Genomic DNA, 20,883 nt, shown 5'->3' with positions numbered 1-20,883 from the left:
GATTGCACTCCCCTTCGCCGCAAAGGACTGCGGTGGAAAGGTACATATTTACAAGGTTGAGTTAAGCCATGCAGAGTGGCTTAGCGCCATCTTGTAATTATGAAAAATGGTGCTGCACCATCGGTGCTCAAAAAAAGTGATGCTCCAGTGGCACTGACGGCTTGTAAATATGCCCCTTAGATTGTTCACACTTATTTTGCTGCAGAGGACTGTAGTTGTTATTGCTTGAACTCTTCCAATTTACGGCTGTAAAGTTCACACTGATTTTGCTGCAGAGGAGAGGACATTCCTAGTACTTTGAACTCCTCCAATCTATGCCTGTAAAGTACACACTGATGGTGCTGCAGAGGAGAGGAGATACCTAGTGCTTTGAACTCTTCCAACTCACACAAGTAAAGTTCAAACTAATTGTGCTACAGAGGAGAGAGGAGTAGAAGAGATTCTGAGTGCTTTGTACTCCTCTAATACAAACCTATAAAGTTCACACTGATTTTGCTGCAGAGGAGAGGACATTCCTAGTGCTTTGAACTCCTCCAATCTACGCCTGTAAAGTACACACTGATGGTGCTGCAGAGGAGAGGAGATACCTAGTGCTTTGAACTCTTCCAACTCACACAAGTAAAGTACACACTGATTGTGCTTCAGAGGAGAGGAGATTCATAGTGCTTTGGAACACCTCCAATGCACACCTGGAAAGTTCACACTGATTTTGCAGCAGAGGAGAGTAGTTTGCAAAATACTATGAACTTCTCCTATCCGTGCCTGTAAAGTTCACACTGATTGTGCTGCAGAGGAGAGGTGCGGAGATACCAGGTGCTTTCAGGTTCTCCAACCCACACCTGTAAATTTCACTCTTGATTATGATTCAGAGGAGAGGAGATTACTAGTGCTTTGTACTTCTTCATTCCAGGCATGTAAAGTTCACACTGATGGTGCTGCAGAGGAGAGGAGATACCTAGTGCTTTGAACTCTTCCAACTCACACAAGTAAAGTTCAAACTAATTGTGCTACAGAGGAGTAGAAGAGATTCTGAGTGCTTTGTACTCCTCTTATACAAACCTATAAAGTTCACACTGATTTTGCTGCAGAGGAGAGGACATTCCTAGTGCTTTGAACTCCTCCAATCTACGCCTGTAAAGTACACACTGATGGTGCTGCAGAGGAGAGGAGATACCTAGTGCTTTGAACTCTTCCAACTCACACAAGTAAAGTACACACTGATTGTGCTTCAGAGGAGAGGAGAATCCTAGTGCTTTGAACTACTCCACTCTACAACTGTAAAGTGAACACAGGTTGTGCTGCAGAGGGAAGGAGATTCCTGGTGCTTTGGAACACCTCCAATGCACACCTGGAAAGTTCACACTGATTTTGCAGCAGAGGAGAGCAGTTTGCAAAATACTATGAACTTCTCCTATCCATGCTTGTAAAGTTCACACTGATTGTGCTGCAGAGGAGATGTGCGGAGATACCAAGTGCTTTCAGGTTCTACAACCCACACCTGTAAATTTCACTCTTGATTATGATTCAGAGGAGAGGAGATTCCTAGTGCTTTGTACTTCTTCATTCCAGGCCTGTAAAGTTCACACTTATTGTGCTACAGAAGAGAGGAGATTCCTAGTGCTTTGAACTCCTTCAATGCACACCTGAAAAGTTCACACTGATGGTGCTGCAGAGGAGAGGAGATTCCTAGTACTTTGAACTCCTCCAATTCACACAAGTAAAGTACACACTGATTATGCTACAGTGGAAAGGAGTTTCCTAGTGCTTTGAACTCCTCGAATCAATGCCTGTACAGTACACACTGATGGTGCTGCAGAGGTGAGGAGAGACCTAGTGATACGAACTCCTCCAAGCTACACCTATAAAGTACACACTGATGGTGCTGCAGAGGAGAGGAGAGACCTAGTGCTTTCAACGCTTCCAATTCACACATGTAAAGTTCACGCTGATTGTGCTTCAGAGAAGAGGAGATTACTAGGGCTATGAACTTCTCCAATAACCCTCGCATGTGCCTACTCAGTGGGTCAACCGTCTATACTTACTTGCCGGTCGGCATCTGCATACATCCTCCATCTCCTCCAACACTCCTAGCAAATAATGTCAGCCAACAATCTCAGTTCTTGGTGATGGTCATTGTTGGCCGCAGATTTATTAATATCAATAATGATTATTGATAACAATATTAATAACATATTAAACATACTGGTTGTACAATCTTCATTTGCGAACTTTAACCATAAATCATGCACATCACATTATAGTTTATGACACCTTCCCCTGGTACAGGTGTCTGTCTCTCGTGCACCCATCAGTTCGTAAATGGCACTTGTGTACAACCAGTTCTTAATCAGTTTCTTGGTGTTCCGGTAGTTGGTTGGCCACACCCCCTTTTTGGGTGTCATGGAGGGGAGCTTCTTTGCCTGGAGTTAGGTCCCCAGCTCGCTACCATTTGCGCCCTGCCGTCCGGCCGGGTCTGGGCCGCGAGTGCCGTCTCCGTCTTTTCCTCCCCTCCTTTGTGCGGCCACGTCACCCTGCCGTGCGGCATTGAAAAGTGAGTGGCCCTCCTCCTACACACCGCCCACCGGTGTGTTTGGTTAGCCAACGATTGTAGGATTTCCGCCAACGCTTTCCCCGCTGTCCAGCACTGCGACTCTGCTGTTCCTCAGGTGTGGGTGGGTGGGCTTCAAACGATGTCGTTGTCGCGCCGCTCTCCCAGCTCCTTCGAAGACGTTGTGCTTCTGGTTGGGGAGCGGCGGTGTTTAAATCCCCTTGAGCCCCCTACGGGCTTCAGGTGAACCCCCTTTGATTGGGGGGTTCAAAGGTAGCAAGGTTGGCCATTGGTCGCCCCCCATGGGCGCCAAGGTCACGAGGTCACTTCCTGTTGGGGTGGCTGGTGCGCACCCCGCTTCCGCTGGTCCTGGCCGCTTCGGGGCGCCCAGGACCAGTTCCATCTCCCCCTGTTGGCACCGCGTGGGTTATGGCGCCGGCCCTTGAGCCTCCCCCACCCTGCGGGTGGGTGCGGCGGCCTCTGCAATAACCCTCGCATGTGCCTACTCAGTGGGTCAACCGTCTATACTTACTTGCCGGTCGGCATCTGCATACATCCTCCATCTCCTCCAACACTCCTAGCAAATAATGTCAGCCAACAATCTCAGTTCTTGGTGATGGTCATTGTTGGCCGCAGATTTATTAATATCAATAATGATTATTGATAACAATATTAATAACATATTAAACATACTGGTTGTACAATCTTCATTTGCGAACTTTAACCATAAATCATGCACATCACATTATAGTTTATGACACCTTCCCCTGGTACAGGTGTCTGTCTCTCGTGCACCCATCAGTTCGTAAATGGCACTTGTGTACAACCAGTTCTTAATCAGTTTCTTGGTGTTCCGGTAGTTGGTTGGCCACACCCCCTTTTTGGGTGTCATGGAGGGGAGCTTCTTTGCCTGGAGTTAGGTCCCCAGCTCGCTACCATTTGCGCCCTGCCGTCCGGCCGGGTCTGGGCCGCGAGTGCCGTCTCCGTCTTTTCCTCCCCTCCTTTGTGCGGCCACGTCACCCTGCCGTGCGGCATTGAAAAGTGAGTGGCCCTCCTCCTACACACCGCCCACCGGTGTGTTTGGTTAGCCAACGATTGTAGGATTTCCGCCACGCCGCAGGGAGGCTCACGTCTTTCTGCGGCTCCCCCCTCTGCCCCTTGGTTCGTGGCCACCTACCTTCCCCCGTCTCTTGCTCCTTTTTTTTTTTTTTTAACGACAACCCGCGAGCGTCATTGCGCCCCACAAGTTGCCCCAGAACACCTCCATTCCCTTGTCGGACAGATGCACCCCATCTTGTCCATATAGCTCTGGGCGGCCTGGGTGGATGAGGCCGTGCCGGATTGATTCCAGGCCGTTGGTTGAGCAAAACTTGTGCATGGCGATATTTAACTTGCGCCTCGCGTTATCCACCGCTTTGTTGGAGTCGGCACCCCTCCAGTGCCTCCTGCTGATCATCTCCGACCACACCACTGTCGTGGTCCCCAGCCATGCCGCCGCTTTGGCGATGTCCTTCTGGATGGCTTGGCCCACCGCCTTGCGGCCCAACCGCGTTAGGTCGTTCCCTCCTAGATGTATGATCAGTACGTCCGGCAACCACGCTGAGTCTGCCATGAGGCCGTCCAGGGTCGGTAGCAACTGCTCCCATCTCATGCCGGGCCGTCCGATCCAGCGGATGTATGTCGCCTTGGGTCTGCTTTCCTGGTGCCCGACTCGCCTCCACCAGGACTCCATTCTGGATATGAATGAGTGTCCTACGACCCATACCAGTTGCGGGCGTCCTCCTGCCGAGAGAAAATGCTCGATTAAGGTGGCTGTCTGCGCACCGGGTGTGGACGAGGGAGGGGCAGGAAACCCTGCCGTACGGCATCCCAAGGCGGCTGCTCCCCCCCCCCCACTACCCCTCTCCCCTTTCTGTTCCTTTCATTTTTTTTTTTTTTTTTTTTTTTTTTTTTTTTATATGAGATGCGGGCGTATGTAAGACTTGTAGGCCTTGGACCGCCATCTGCCCACGACCTGGATCCTGTCCTCTGGCATGCCATACTGCGATGCCGAGGTCGCCGCCCCGATCCTGAAGGAGTGCGGGGCAAATGATGTTGCGTGGAGCCCCGCCTTACTGAGGCCCTGGCGCATTACGGCCGTGAACTGGAACCTGCTCAAGTTCCTTCCATCCTGGTGCACAAAGAGGGGGCCATCCCCCGCCGGGCGAACCGCCATGTATTGAAACAGCCAGCACACTGCGCAGCGCCCCACCTCTGGAATACAATGTAGGCGTATCGTCGCCCCTTTTCGGGCCCTATCCGTTTTGGATTGCCTAAGCGTGAGCTCCACAGCTTTTACCATCGGCTTGATGTCCCTTGCCTGCAGGCAGCGCTGCGCCGGGCCTGACCTGTTGGGGGCCACTATTTCGCTTACACGAAATGCCCCAAAGAAAGCTGTGGTGAACGCGGCCCCGAAGAGTAGCCGCTCATACCTGTCTGCAATGATGCTGGATAGGGCGCTAAGTAACCGACCCAGCTTGTCATAATCAATGGGGCGTCTGGCGTCCTTCTTGGACCCCTCGATTTTCCGCCAGCCTTTCAGGGCTGCTTTCAGGTAGACAGTTGCCGTGGGGTCCTCGCCTGTGTGGAGCCTGGCAAAATATGCAATGGCGGCCAGGTGCGCCTGTGCCCAAGACCTTGTTTTCTTAGCGTCGAATGCCCACTGTACGAATTTCTCCACTGCTGTGCGCACCCTTGCTTTGTCTTCCAGCGACTCTATGCCCCCTATTCTCATTACTGTGGCCGCGTATTTCTTGTATCTCCTGTGAGCCTCAAAGGTGAGTGAGTGCCCTATTAATCTGGACAAGTCAATCCCCCCAGGTCCCACAGGTATGATGGAAAGGGGGTCATCACCTCGTCCGCACCGGGTAGCAGTTGTTTGAACCGTGTCATCTGTGACCGGGATAGCGCATCGGCGACCGTGTTCTCTGCCCCTGGCACGTGTCGCGCCTTCAGCTCCAGGTTCCCCTCGAGCTGCAACTTAACCAACTCTCGCATTAGCCTCAACATGCCCGGGCATCTTGCTGCGCCTCTGTTAATGGCCTGCACTACCCCCAAGTTATCCGACCACAAGGTGAGCTTCAGGTTCCTTATCTCTTTTTTCCATACCGTCAGAGCCACTACTATTGGGAATAGTTCGAGGAACGTGATGTTTTTTGTGAGCCCCTGCGCATGCCACCTGTCTGGCCACTGGCTGGCACACCATCTGGTCCCCAGGACCGCCCCAAATCCCAGGCTCCCGGCTGCGTCTGTGTATAGGGATAGCTGATCCGCTGTTACCCAACCCTCCTTCCAGATCAGCACGCCATTGAAATCCTGCAGGAATTCGTCCCATACCTGTAGATCCTGCCTTACACCCGTGCTCAGCCGGATGTGGTGGTGCTTGTGTGTGACGCCGGCCGTTAGCGCGGTGAGGCGCCTTGAAAAGACCCTGGCGGGCGGGATGACCCTCGCCGCAAAGTTCAGCCTGCCTACCACCCCCTGGATATCCCTGAGGGTGGCTTTGCGCCGGCCCCGTAGTTTGGCTATTTCTTCCCTGAACTCCTGCACTTTCTCCGGGGGGAGCCTGGCGGTCCCCGCCGTGGAGTCCAGCTCTATGCCCAAGAACGTCAGTCTAGTCGTTGGGCCTGTCGTCTTCTCCTTTGCTAAGGGGACTCCGAGTGTTTCGGTCAGGTCCTCGAACGCCGCCAATGTACTGGCGCACGTCGGGGCTCCCGCCGGTCCTGTGAACAGGAAATCATCCAGGTAGTGCAGCTTCCCGCCCCCCTGATGCCTGTCGTGGAGGGCCCATTCCAAAAAGGTAGCGAATTGTTCAAAATAAGCGCAAGATATGGCACATCCCATGGGCATGGCTTTGTCAACGTACACGCCCCCTTCCCATTGGAAGCCGAGCAGGTGGAAGCTGGTCGGATGTACCGGTAGTAAGCGAAAGGCGGATTCGATGTCCGCCTTGGCCATGAGGGCCCCCTTTCCTGCCGTTTTGACTAGTGCGATCGCGTCATCCACTGACGCGTAACCCACCGAGCATGCTTCCTGGTCGATGCCATCATTTACAGACCCCCCCTCAGGGTATGACAAGTGGTGTATCAGCCTGAATTGGCCCTTTTCCTTTTTTGGGACTACTCCTAGAGGGGAGATGACTATTCCTTCGCACAATTCCTGAGGGAGGGGGCCCTCGATTCTACCCAGGCTCTTCTCCTTTTCTATCTTCGCGCTCACCACCCGGGGATGCTGCCTCGCTGATTGTAAGTTATTCGCTCCCGTTAATGGCAGTGGGCCTTGAAACGGGATGATGAAGCCTTTTTCAAAACCCTCTACTAGCGTCCTGGCGTCTGTTTTGTTTGGGTACCTGTTTGCTAAACTGCGCAGCTGTTGTGTATTAATGGGGGACCTGGCCAGCTGGCACTGTTGAACGTTTACTAGTGTCCTGCCCCCACTAGCCTTCGGGCTAATGCTTCTTGTGTTTCTCTTTCTTTTCGCTCTTTGTTTCCCGCTTGGAGCCTTTGCATGTCGCTGCAGCGTGTTTCCCCCCGCAGCTTGAGCATGCATGTTGGAATTTGCACGAGGAGCCCCATGAACAGTCCCCCGCATCGTATCTCCAGCATATGGCCTTGGTCGCGGGGGGGGAGCTGGACCGCCCAGAGGAATGCTTCTGGTAATTTTTGTTCTTCCCCTTGTGGGACGAACTCCGAAAGGACTGGTCGTATTTCCCCGTCCAGGCTCTCACTTCTTTGGCAGCGAGCATTTTATGAATAAAACCTGAAACGTCCTCCTCGTTCCACTCCATCTCTGGGTGCCTCTGCATCTTTAACCTAAAACCCTTATCATACTCCAACCATGCATCCCCGGGGAATTGCCTCTGCGCAGAATGTATGTTAGCCTCATACAGCCATAGGTCAGCTGCGCAATGGGGGAACCTCTCTACTATGATACACGCCATGATCCTGAAAGCGTCCAGCCAATTCTCGAAGTTCCGCTCCTTTCTGGCCCCTCGCCTCTCCCTTTTTTCATCCTCTCTCCTGTCGCATGTGGTCAGGTCGAGGCCCTCTAGCTGTATTTCTAGGAGCGAGAATATATCGATGAACTCCTTGCGCCATATCCTCTCCTTTACTGCGAGAGGAATAAGGCACGCAAGCCCCGTGGCTTTCGTCGTCAAGGAGGCAGGGCCGGGGGATGGTCTGGCGTACGGGTCACTGCCTAGCCCCCCTGACCCCGGGCTCCCGGACCCAGTATTTTACCCCCACCCGGGTAACGGGGAAACCTGATCCCCCTGCGGGGATAGGCCCACCTGCTCCTGCACCCTTGACTGCCGGGCCCACCCCGGATCCATCATGTGCCACGTTAAGCCCCCTGTCTCGTCAGTGCGTTGTTTCCTGGGCCCCGCCGCCCCCTGCCCTGAGCTGTTCAGTAATGACGGAGCGAGCGATTTCAAGCATTCTTTTACAATGGTACTAATATGCTCACCATTAACCGCTCCGCCGTTCGTCTCACCCTGCTTGCTGTCGTCCGACCTCAGCGGCGGGAGCTTCTGGCGCACCTTCCTTGGGGGATTCCTCTTGTACGTCTTCTTCCTCGGCGTGGTCTTAGGCTTCTTGGGTGCCGACGGGCCTGCTTCCTCGTCTGCCTGGCCGTCCGGCCTATTCTCCTTCCCTTTGGCAAAATGGGGCTGGAGCCATTCGTCGCCGTGTACCGCCGATATCTCGCAGATTTTCTTCAGCACTTCCTCCATGTCTCCTGGCTGATCTTCCGCCATGTTGTCCCCAAGGCCTAGGTCTGGTTTCTGCGGGCTGGTCTGCACCGCTGGGTCGGAAGGAGTTCCGGACCCGCCTTTGAGCTTCCTTACCCGTGTGTGCTGTCCGTCCGATGAAACGGCTCACTGCGCGCTCCAACCGGACAATTGTTTACCGCGCTGGAGCTTGGCGAGGCCGCCGAGCTCGTCGTCTTTCTCCGTCGCTTCGGGTTCCCGGGGAGCTGGGTGGAGAACTTGACCGGCGCGCCGCTCTGTGTGGTAGTTCTTCTGCTCCGGCCGTCCTTCGCCGCCTCCTGCCGTAGTCGGTCCTCTTCAAACGATGTCGTTGTCGCGCCGCTCTCCCAGCTCCTTCGAAGACGTTGTGCTTCTGGTTGGGGAGCGGCGGTGTTTAAATCCCCTTGAGCCCCCTACGGGCTTCAGGTGAACCCCCTTTGATTGGGGGGTTCAAAGGTAGCAAGGTTGGCCATTGGTCGCCCCCCATGGGCGCCAAGGTCATGAGGTCACTTCCTGTCGGGGTGGCTGGTGCGCACCCCGCTTCCGCTGGTCCTGGCCGCTTCGGGGCGCCCAGGACCAGTTCCATCTCCCCCTGTTGGCACCGCGTGGGTTATGGCGCCGGCCCTTGAGCCTCCCCCACCCTGCGGGTGGGTGCGGCGGCCTCTGCAATCCACAGCTGTAAAGTTAACACTGATTGTGCTGCAGAGGAGAGGAGATAACTAGTGCTTCGAACTCCTCCAATCTACGCCTGTAAAGTACACACTGATGGTGCTACAGAGGAGAGGAGATTACTAGTGCTGTGAACTTCTCCAATATGCAGCTGTAAAGTACACACTGATTGTGCTGCAGAGGAGAGGATATTCCTAGTGCTTTGATTACTTTATAGGGCATCTTCACACTGATGGTGCTGCAGAGGAGAGGAGAAACCTAGTGCTGTGAACTCTTCCAATTCACACAAGTAAAGTACAGAATGATTATGCTTCAGCGGAAAGGAGATTCCTACTGATTTGAACTTCTCCAATTCACAGCTGTAAAGTTAACACTGATTGTGCTGCAGAACAGAGAAGATTCCTAATGCTTTGAACTTTTCCAGTCCACGGCTGTAAAGTTCACCCTGATTGTGCTGAAGAAAAGAGGAGATTCCTAGTGCTTTGAATTTCTCTAATCCACGGCTGTAAAGTTCACACTGATTGTGCTGCAGAAAAGAGGAGATTCCCAGGGGCAGAGTTACAAGCCCCATGTGCCGCCGGTGCAGCATGTTGCGTGACACACCGGCGGCACAGCCAGCCTGCTAAGTGATATTTACAAGCACAGGTAAAGTCACCTGAGCTTGTAAATATCGCCGCTGTTCACGCAACACTTTGCGTGTTAGGGGCAGGATATGGGTGTTGCTGTGGATGTTCCCACGCAACACCCATGTCCACTGATGAATTTCCAGTTTGGCGTAGCGAGGGGCACGAGGAGAAATTTTTAATTTCTCCTCGTTTTTTTTTCTCTTTCAATGCCTACTGCATTCTACATCACACATTGAAAGAGGAAATAACCTCAATTGATTGTTTTTGTGCAGGAAGGTGCCCCTTCCTGTACAAAACCAATCTCCCCACTACGCAGGCATCCTTGCACCATGGTGCAAGGGTGCCTGCGCCAGCGCATGGCTGCAGTTTGTGCGCCAGCGCAAGGGGAAGCACAGAGCTGCTACATATTGTTGTAAATATGTCACATGCCTGTGCTGCGAAACTAACGCAGAGCGGCACAGCCAAATGACTTGCGGCACCACGCTGTGTTCGTTTCTTGTAGATCTGCCCCCTACTCCTATGAACCTCTCCAATCCACGGTTGTAAAGTTCACACTGATTTTGCTGCACAGGATAGTAGTTTGCTAATGCCTTGAACTTCTATCCACGCCTGTAAATTTAACACTGTAGAGGAGATTCCAAGTGCTTCGCATTCCTCTAATCCAAACCTATAAAGTTCACACTGATTGTGCTGCAGAGGAGAGGCGGTTACTAATGCTTTGGGCTCCTTAAAAAGTACTTTTCCACATTTACACCAAAAAAGCTGGGCCTTTTCCACGTCATACAGATGAACTGCGGCCTCTGACCAATCTATTGAGACTATTTGAAGAAAAAAAACTTGTCGGGAGAAGAACAAACACGTGCCCACCTCCTGTGTTTGAGTTGAGAAATGCTGCCTGGGTGCGATGCCTCCTTCTTCGGTGATGTAATGGTGACTACTATCCCACTTGGTGGGTTGGTGCTGAGGTAAGAGGTGTGCAGAGCCGCCGGAATCAGCCTTATCAACGCTGCTGATAAGAGGCCTATAAAAGCGCGCATGGGAGCTGCTTCTATTTACTACAGCCCTGGCGCTCTGACGGCTCATCCTCGCTTTCCACAGCCGCTTTGGAGAGCCTGTGCGCGCGCCTGGCATCGAGGCAGCAGTCGACCATTACAGCCCCCTGGGAAGATGTGCTGGAGGCGCCTGCTCGAGCGCAGCTCGTCCCTGGCCCTGGCACAGCTCTGCCTGGCCCTCCTGCTCCAGGCCCGGCCGCTCTTCGACGCCGGGCCGCACGTGAGCTACGAGTGGGACGAGACCATCCGCGTACGCCACCTGCTCGCGTCCAGGCGGCACGGCCAGAGCAGCTACTTCCTGCGCATCAGTGACGAAGGGGAAGTAGAGAGGGCCAGGAGCCGCAGCTCCCACAGTAAGTGGGCGAGGCCAAGAATAATGGAGGGAATAGGGCCACGTGATCAACAGGCAATATTTGTGGTTATTATAAAACGCTTGGCTGATTTTAGGCGGGGGGGGGCGGTGGGAGGGGGGGGGAGGGTGGTAGTAAATAGGCATAAATTGCTAACATGCTTTAAAATGTTGGGCTATTGATACTACCAAATTTGATACAAAGTAACCATGGTTTTGCCACCAATCATGAGCCAGGTTACCCTTGTAAAGGGAATGATTGGGCAAAGTCCTGAGATGATTATGTATATCACAGCCAAAACGAGGGAAAGGGGCTAAGATGGGCATCAATATACTGGATCTCTGATAATGCGGTGCCAGTTCCCCAAGATATTGCTGATAATTTTTACTTCGAGACATATTTACTGAGAAATTTGCAAAAGTTGCCTTAAGGCTGAGGGATAATAAAAAAAACATATTGATATTTATTGATATTTAGTCATCGCAAGGAGAAACCGCATAACAACAGGTGTTTTTCGAAAATTAAATAAATACAGTTGCTTCTTCAAGGCTAGAATAATTGTAACTTAGTGCTATAATTATGAATTACTAAACTCATGTTCAAAAACCATAAAGTTATAGCAAGAGTCAAACGAGAAAAGGAAAAGAGAAAAAGGAAAAAATAATCAAAGGAAACAAAATACAATTAATAATATAGAATCTAATAGTCCTTTTGACATGAAAGAATAACCTATTGCTCATTTAACAGCGGTAGTCATATTGTGATGTTCCAAGCTGACCAATTATAATATTTCAAACCGCACTATTGTGTAATAAACTACAACAAAACCTAAAAAAAACTAACAGACTTCCAGAAAATGAGATGTGCAAGGTCAAAAAAATTACTTTCTCGTTTCCTTTGTTTGTCTCACTCTTGCTATAACTTTATGTTTTTTTTTAATGTGGGAAATTATGTCCCCATTTATAGCATACACTGGAATGGAACCGTTATGAAAGATATGCATACCCTTGGAATGCATAAATCCATAGGGAACCCTGTGTAAGATCTCGATGTACTGGTACCTAACTCAGACTGAACTACATGAATAGTAAAAGGGTAGAAAAGAGCACTGCTAGAGGAGGGTGCTTAGGTCACATACTAAGAGGATGTAGCAATCATTAGATGTCTGTAAGAATTAAGGTCAATATTGTGAGTCACAATACCCAGGGATTCTGGAGTGATACTACTTTGTGCACTATACACTGGAAAGCGCTCTCTCAATATGTTGAGGGGTAAACAAGCCCTGAGGGCCATGGGAGCCGAATCATTGGTGATTCTCTCACTGGCAGACGCGCACGGAAAGATTCCCAACCTGGATTGATTGTATTCACAAAATATGAAACTGGGATCTATAGGGAAAAGAACCCTCACCACAGAAGCTGGATAAAGAAAGTGCAAGATATTTTGGGGCCTTTCTTGGTGTACTTTGCTAATGAATTTTGAAAATTCTTAAAGTGTTACAACTAACTCCAGCTGAACTATCACATATGTAATAGGCATTGTTGTGCATGTACTATTTTGAAAAATGTAAGGCTAGCCCTCATGGAGACACCTATTGGGGAGCGGGGAGGCTATAGGACGAAGTGCTTTTCATTTTCTGTTTATGGGGATTATTTTATCTTTAGTTGAATAGATCATAAGTTTATTCTTGTAGTTTGCTTTATAAAGCTGTTTTGAGCTTATTTATACCCGTGTTTTTTGCAGCTTTGCTAGAAATCAGAGCCGTGGCCGCAAACTCTGTTGTTCTGAAGAGTTACCAGAACTCCCGGTACCTCTGCATGGACAGCGACGGGAAGCTTCGGGGGCAGGTGAGTTGCATTTCCAAGACGTCAATGCATCGCTGTGTTTGTTGGGTTAAAGACTGCATTGAAAAGAATAAGATATGCTACACTAAGGTAGGCAGAAAATGATTTCATAGGAAAACAGATTGTGGCGCCAAAATATCCAGACCTAATCATTGCAAACCAAAATATTGTGAAGGCAAGTGCATATAGTTACGAGACATATATATGTAGTATAGTAAACCAATACTGACCTACATTTACTTAACTTAACAATATTTTTGTTTTCCATTTGCCTGCCTCGATATTATGGACCAACAATATTTTTTCCTTGGTTCTGGTGGATTACCATAGGAGATGTCAAACAGCCATTAGAGGGTGGTGAGATTGTTGAGTGGGGCTACTAACTTTTAATGGGACGGACGAGGAATTTTAATATGGGAAATGTGCATACGTACCTAATATCTATGGTTAGTTTCTACCTTAAACCATAGTAACTATAATCTCTAGGAAACTCTAAGACATATTCAGTGGAAGAGGCAAAGACAACGGGGGGAAATCTGCTGTGAGCGAACAGCTTGAAACCAAACACATTTCTATTTGTTGCCAATTTATTAGTGAACGTCTCTTCATGACATAAAAATAAAGATAAAATAGAACATCACTGTATTTTTAAAATTTCTCCAGCAAATTTCATAGTATGTTTTGAAAAAACAACAAATTTAAAATCAAAATCAGTTTTGCCCCTCGGCTCCTTGGATGCCATAAATGCCCAATTTTATGTAGCAAAATATATTTACGGCTGTATCATGGTGGCTGGCGGGACAGGTCTTAGCCATACTTTGTGGCGTAGCAAAGGTCCCACGGACTTTAATGTGAGCAGAGAAAACGGGCTTTCCTGCCCCCAGCATGGGTAGTACTTGATAGTCATAATAGGAGCAGTGGGTACCTCACACCTCCGGCATAAGGTGCCACTGCACCTGCTGCACTATGGACGTCTGAGGCCCCATCTATCCTGCTATGCCTATAGCTGTCTTCTGAAATGTGCATATCCTTTTCTGCTGAAAAGGGTCAAGGAGTGTGGCCTGTAGAGAGGTGGGGTTATTGGTGTGTGGGAACTCGGCACACAAACATCAAACCCTGCTTCTGGCAGGTAAACACTTCTATCAGAGCACTGTTTGTTAGGTTTTCTTTTCAGCCACTAAACCTTTCATAAAAGAAACCAGAAAGGGGCATATTCCAAGCCCCAGCCCCTGTTGTACTTTAAGTGGGGGGATTAGGGTTGCCCCTGAAGTTGGGGGGGATCCTTTTAACTCGCTCATGGCGTGTGACACGAGCTCTTTAAAAAAGAGACGGCGAGTTGGACCCGTTGTCATCCAGAGGCGGGGTTTCCTGAGCAGGTTTTTCTTTTATCATCAAAGGCCCTCGCTAGACATAATCAGCATTTCGCCTCCACTAACCCGTAGTTCATTCACCTCCGCTGGCTGAGCCAAAAATAACACTGCAGCTGGAAGGGAGATTAAACAGCAGGTACGAGGGTGTCATAAAGCCATCAGTATGTGGCCGCCACTGCTCGCCGCCTTGCACAAGAGGTGTGTGGCATTGCTTTGTCTTTTGAATGACAGTCTCGTGATAGCAGTGCTGGGGTGAATACTAGCAGGACAGGCGATCATTCCCGGTCAAATCCCCGCTCTGCCACTCAAGGAACTAAAGCAGTCGTAAAGACACAATTACCTATACTGTCGTGTAGCGCATTCCACTGATTCGTGAGCCTCAAAGCGCTCATAACAGGAATCAAAACTACTAAAGGGGGTTTTAAAGTTATAATATTCAGTTCAGGTGCTGACGATGAGTACTAAAGCCCAAATGTATACAAACGTGATGCAACGCAGAGCAGAGCCCAAAGTTGCTGCACTGCACTGCATTGTGTCAAAGGAAGAGAGAGCAGTTCGGTGTCATATCTACCAACATGTAGCGCTGTTTCTCTTTCCCCTTTGCACCTTTGGCCGCCTTGTGCAACGCACACACGCTTGCACCGAAGTGCAAGAGTGGGTCTTTGTAGTCTAGCATATGTTGTGTACCGAAAGAGTAACCTTCCAGTATAGAATGCTACTCCTCGACATTATTTAGTACTACTCTAAGTTAGTATGGGTCCTGTAGAGTACAGCACACATGCAAATGCGGAAAAGATTGGAGAAGGAACTCTTTTCTCCGGTGTGACACCTGCCTCCATGAGGCACATGTTCTTTTAATGCAAATCCCTGTCTACCACTGTTAGTAGGTAGGGATTTACTTCGAAATCCATGGGTGTGGTATGGGAACGTCCATGACCCACTCTTGATATACCCCCAAGAACCATAATAGAGCAAATAAGTACTTTTCGTTACTTTAGGGCTACTTTCGAGTGCAAAACTAGTTTTAGGAAACTAAACCTAATACAATACTATGGCCTTTTGTGTTGCAAATCTAGCAGAAAGTGTTAGTAAACCTGCGCTTCAATGTTTTAAACAGGCACTGCTAAGACCGTTTTTGCTACTACTACCATTGCCATGGTCCACAGCATTTCTCAGGAGCCCTTCGACACCACTGTGAATGTCGGGGTTGTCTAATGCAGAAGTATTCTTGTCTTGAAATCAATCCATATCACTTTTTCCACCACCAATCCCTCCCTGCACCGTCATCTCACTCTTGCAGCTTCTTTTCTTCCTGGATTTATCCTAAGTCATTGGTTTCTGTCTTTCTCTTCCTCTTTTTCCCCCTTTTATGCCTTTCTCTCTATCTTTCTGGGTCAAAGTATGATATTGAAAACTAAGGTCCAGTCCCAAAGAAAGAGTGCCAATGAGCCCTGCCTGCAGCCATTGGCTCAATTTGAGTACCTCCAACAGCTTTAGTTGATGGCAACAGCCTAGGCAACTATTGAACCTTAAATAAGGTCTAAAATAAAAGGATAGATGAAATAATGCAGACGAAGAGAGTAGAGTAGGTGTTGACATTCTCTCATTTGTCTTACATGGTCACAAAAGTTAAATAGTATATCTACTACTTGCATTTTATAGCGCCTTGTAGAATAAGGGTAGGAAAATACAATATTGTCAATAGTCACTGTTGGTTGTCCTTCAATTGCAAAGAAGGGTGCATAAGGTTCAGGACTTTGGGTAGATAAAGAAAGACATTCACCTGATGTACAAGGAAGAAAGTATTATCAAACCAACTGAACAATAGATTTGTATCTCCTTCCTGTACAGAGCAGTTCGTCATAGTTAGGGTTCAGAATGCAGCATCCGATTCTCAGCGTCTGCCTTCACACCTGCCATTTCAGTTTTGTTATAGTGAAGCTTACATCTGTTCTGTCCCACATTACTGACATGCATTTTTTGGAACAAGATGCCTTTGCCCTCAGATAACTCCAAGTATTCTGATGACTCTGGGTGGCACTGGGTGGCCTCTGCGACGTGCTAAAATAGCAACCGCTGCACATAATCAGATGGGCATTAATATCAAGGTGCCATTGAAGAGGGTGCTAATTGTGGAATATCCCTGGGTAATGTTGCACTTAGTAGCCCAAAACTCATATTAACACTAAAGAAAGACGCCTTTTGACTTTAGCCAAACAAACACAAACAGAACCTGCCCAAATAGTTACATTTCCTGAGGAAGGACGCCTCAGAGATCTGAGGCGTCCTTCCTCAGGAAATGTAACTATTTGGGCAGGTTTGGTATTGTTAAAAGCTTTCCATGTGGACCATGGTAGTGAAATTGTAGTGAATGAACCAAACAACAGGGACAGAGGGGCAAGTTTAAAGAGGTCCAGCATACATACCCCACAGAGACAGTGAGCAAAGAGGGTAAGAAGTTCCTAAGCGTCTGAGTAAATAAACGTGGGGATGCAGGTGGGAGTAACAACAAGTAATGGTCGTCCCACCTGGAGTAGAAAAGGGGGGAATATCCCTTGTTGGAGCTAGGGCTCTCACACACCTAGCAAGCTAGGTGTCATTGTTCATCATATGAGCCTGCCTCTTGTCAGGTCGGCGCTGCAAAACCTGACGGGCACGCGTACTGGGCTCTTTGGCAGGGATCTTTTGTTCCTGCCGTTTGGTGCAGAGGGGGTGAGGTGCCTAGTGTGTGTAGATGCGAAGTGGGTGGATTAATACAGGTCAGTTAGTCCAAGTGATGATTTATTCTGTAAGGTAAACTGCCTGTGTAAAAACAGGAAGAGTGGCAGTGAACTAGATATAAGGTTTCTAGCTGTGTATACTCTACTCTCTGAAGGTCAACATGTTTCGTGCTCCATACGTCAGGAGGATCAAGGTACTTCATCAGGACCAGAATTAACTATCTACACTGTCACCTGCATCCCCACGTTTATTTACTTTTACCCTGAGGAACTACATACCCTCTTTCCTCACAGTGAAATTGTGTGTCACATAAGGACATAATACCTATATTTTACCAATATAAACCATAGGGATAAACCTGAGTGATATAACAACAGTGCTGAAACTTAGCTGTGAGTGTCTAGGTAAAAGCCATAGTGCTGAATTGGTGTCATCAACTGTAAAACTGTCTTCTTTCCTTTCAGGATAGCTACTCAGCCGATGACTGTTCATACGAAGAGAAGATACAGCCTGATGGATACAACGTCTATACGTCCAAGAAGCATGGCATGGCCGTGTCGCTGGCCAAGGACAGAGAGAGGTGGCTCTGCGTAGGAAAGTGCTTCCTCCCACTGTCACACTTTCTACTACTCAGAAACAACGAGCCCCTGGAAATAATAGAACCTGTGGATGAAAAATTCACTTCAGACATTTTTCCAGAAGAAAACCCGCTGAAAGACCTTCAGAGTATGGATATCGCATTTGGCTTTGGTCATCCCAGTTCCTGAAAGAAATACAAATTCTAATCTTTCACAGTTCAGTCTAAACATTGGACAACAACAGATTTACGTTCAGTTCTACTGAACTCAGTGCTGTTTATATATATATTTTTTTTATCAAAAAAAGAAAAACTATGATGGATAGTCCATATTTGTGACTACTGCAGAAAAGGAACATGGTGCAGCAGGTGCGATTGCAACAAAAACTGTCATAAAGAATAACATCCTCTTCCTGCTGGGCTAACAAAAAAAATGTGAATGCTTAAAATTTCAAAATGTTTTAAATTTAGAAATTTAGGCTTTCTAAAAATGTCTTTGCTAGAACGAGAAAATTCATAATTTTGCTCTGAGAATTCAGTCCACTTGTGTTTGTATAGCAGAACACTTAATAAGGTTACCAGAAAATGGGGATGCTTTCATTTTTTTACAATGTAATCTAATTGTGTATAGAGGGTTAGTGACTAAGGTGTTGTATAGATTCAAGGACACTCCAGGGAGTATGGCATCTTACTACATCTTTATTAAGGCATATGTTTGCTTCTACATAGAGTCCATATAATTGATCCATACAGAAATGTTGATCACACAGTCCTCTCACTAGTTTACTTATTCTCTATAAATTTATGTATGTCAAAATATCCCAAGCTTTCCTATTAACTTTATAAGTTTAAAATAGGTGTGGACAGCTGTCAAACCCATATGATTTGTCCCTTATTCTGAAGTGCTGTGAAATAATAACACCCTACCTTCATCTTTGCTCTCGGAGTAGTCAGCACTTGTCGGATTGGCTCAACTGATGTATTGCATTCATACCCCTGAGGTATTCGGAAGTATTTGCAACTCATTCCATAGATGACAAACATTGCACCTTGAAGTTAACCTCCTTTCAAGTGTTTCTCATCTAGCAGCATCCTTCTAGAGATGTTGCCTACGAAACCGGAAACAACGCTTCAGGTAAACTGGCACAAAAAGTAACTTGTCTCATCTATAGTGCTTCTATCCGTTTATTCTGTATTTAAGCACTGCAATGAAAAGGTGCCACTCTTACCCTATTTAATTGATTTCAGTGGTGATAACACTTTGCTCTGTTAGGTAAATCTCACCTCAATTCCATGGCCATTCTCACTGACTTGTTTGCAGTTTTTTGGGAAACCAAGAACTAAAATAGCTCAAGATTCATCAGTGAGGTGCCCATCTGCGAGAAATCCATCCGCCACTAGATGTTTTTTGTAGGTCTCTTACAATTGCGCCTATCTAGCTGGCAGCCTACATATGGACAAGCAGATTGAGGAGGCTTGCTTACTTATGCAAGAAAATTGAGCAAGCGCCTCAACAAGACCAATAACCCTCAAAATAGCCAAAGGTATGTCAGCACAACTCTGCTGCGATGACCCATGCCAGCCATTGCAGGAATCTAATGGGGTTAGGAAACAAGAGACAGGCATCCTATCTGTGAGCAGCAAATTGAATATTTGCTGTGCATGCATTTATCTAGGCATCAAAAATGATCTGCAATCCCATTACTACGTTTACCCTCTTACGGCGCCTTGCACGCGTCTTCCACCCCACATGGTATTGACTATCTTCACGTAAACAATGCGTTGATCAGCATTTAGTTATGTCTAACCCTGAAATTGACATTGCCACGTAACCTGTGTAGACTCTGACCAAGAGGATCAATACTGTTCTGAACCGAGTGATCGCTGACATGTAACACAGTTCACCTGAAGAGAGCGACCTTTCACCTACAAATCCTGTTGCTGGGGTCAAACAGACTTACAGGAGTAAACAACCTCCTATCTTTCCTGGTGGCTTATAAAACCAAAGGGAGAGACATTGAGCACACAGAGAAGGAAAGTAAGCAAGACACATCGGGTGTCAAAGCAGGCGCTACCGTGCACAATCTGAATCATGCTATTTGTTAGCACGCTGTCCCACCATCTTTAATACAATAACCACAATGAATCAATTTCAGATTACTTTCTAAAGAGTGAAGGATTTTTTTCTAGGTCGAGCACTTGCTTGTAAATGCATTATATTTATATTTAAATTATTGAAAGTGAATTTTATTTTGATATTGTATTTATATCTACAATTATATTTATATGTACTTGCAGGAATATTTGTTGGAAGGATTTATGGGAAAGTTCTGCTAGCACATACCTCCTGCAGCAAATATTAACTAGGCACCGGCATTTGATCAAATACTCTCATCGAAGAAGAGGTTCTCTTTGGTCAAAGGTTTTACTCTGTAAAAGTGGAGGAAATGTATTTCAGTGCAAAGTAAATGGACTTGGAGGAAACAGAGTTTATCTTATTTTTATCTGTAAGAAATTCTGTCAAACTAAGATGACTGTACAATCCCCATCTTGTAAAGAGAACAAACGAATGCAATTTCTTCTTTTTTACTCACAGCAGCGTTTAACAAAGTATACCCAGGGCCGGTCCTAGGCATGGGCGGTATGGGCAGCTGCCCAGGGCCTCGCGCTCAGGGGGCCCGCTGCCGGCCCCGCAGAGCAGGGGCCCGATATGAAGCGCAGGCAGTAAGGCACTTAGAGGGGCCTCACATCTTCCCTTTCGCCCGGGGCCTCAGAAGGCCTCAGAAGGCCTAGGACCGGCTCTGAGTATACCCTTCTACAGGATATATGGAAAATATCTGATTTACACAACTGCAGTAATATCTTACCACATTTATTTGTGTGCTCTTTCTGCAGCCCATAACAGGTGATGTTGAGTGAGGTACCTTTGGATTCTACTCTGATATTATAAGCAATGTATGGCTGTGAGACAATTTGTCAGTTTCATTATTTTGAGTGCTGTATTTTGATATAAGCCTTTTGTACACAATTTTGCAAATAAACACCACAAAACAAAAATTGCAGAGTAATCTACTTTTTGCCTGGTTATGAAATGTATATACCACGTCAGCCTTTGTGCATCAACATGTCAAAAATGGCAGATATTATGGAGTGCAGTGGATACTCCACTGATTAAGAGTTCAGTCCCCTGAATGGTCGACAGCCTCAGAAATCTGTGTCTGTGCACCATTTACCAGTTTTTCTGACATTCTGAAAGTTTCCCATTCACACATCGCCAATGTTCGCAAATGTGTAGGAGGAGAATTTAAAATGTTTACCACTAATCTCTCAATCCAGATACGGCA

General features: G+C 47.7%; 1 protein-coding gene across 1 annotated transcript; it reads left to right on the top strand.

Annotated features, from left to right (window-relative positions):
- The first annotated feature begins 10,685 nt into the window (after positions 1 to 10,685).
- LOC147729192 (fibroblast growth factor 19-like) lies at positions 10,686 to 20,596 on the top strand. Its single transcript, XM_086959881.1, has 4 exons — positions 10,686 to 11,030; positions 12,771 to 12,874; positions 17,427 to 20,149; positions 20,346 to 20,596. The coding sequence occupies exons 1-3, from the start codon at positions 10,793 to 10,795 to the stop codon at positions 17,727 to 17,729; spliced, it is 645 nt and encodes a 214-aa protein (XP_086816007.1). The 5' UTR covers positions 10,686 to 10,792; the 3' UTR covers positions 17,730 to 20,149; positions 20,346 to 20,596.
- The last annotated feature ends 287 nt before the right edge of the window (positions 20,597 to 20,883 follow it).

The sequence above is a fragment of the Lissotriton vulgaris genome, chromosome 2_2 (assembly GCF_964263255.1).
Source record: "Lissotriton vulgaris chromosome 2_2, aLisVul1.2, whole genome shotgun sequence".
NCBI classification, from domain to species: domain Eukaryota; kingdom Metazoa; phylum Chordata; class Amphibia; order Caudata; family Salamandridae; genus Lissotriton; species Lissotriton vulgaris.
Note: the sequence above shows the minus strand (reverse complement) of the source record. Positions and strands in the feature narration are given on the sequence as shown.

What these genes read in the sequence shown, in the direction of transcription:
- LOC147729192 (XM_086959881.1), top strand. Translation starts at nt 10,793, where the DNA reads ATGTGCTGGAGGCGCCTGCTCGAGCGCAGCTCGTCCCTGGCCCTGGCA. An exon ending in CAGGAGCCGCAGCTCCCACA is followed by an intron (nt 11,031 to 12,770) that starts GTAAGTGGGCGA and finishes TGTTTTTTGCAG; the next exon opens with CTTTGCTAGAAATCAGAGCC. An exon ending in ACGGGAAGCTTCGGGGGCAG is followed by an intron (nt 12,875 to 17,426) that starts GTGAGTTGCATT and finishes CTTTCCTTTCAG; the next exon opens with GATAGCTACTCAGCCGATGA.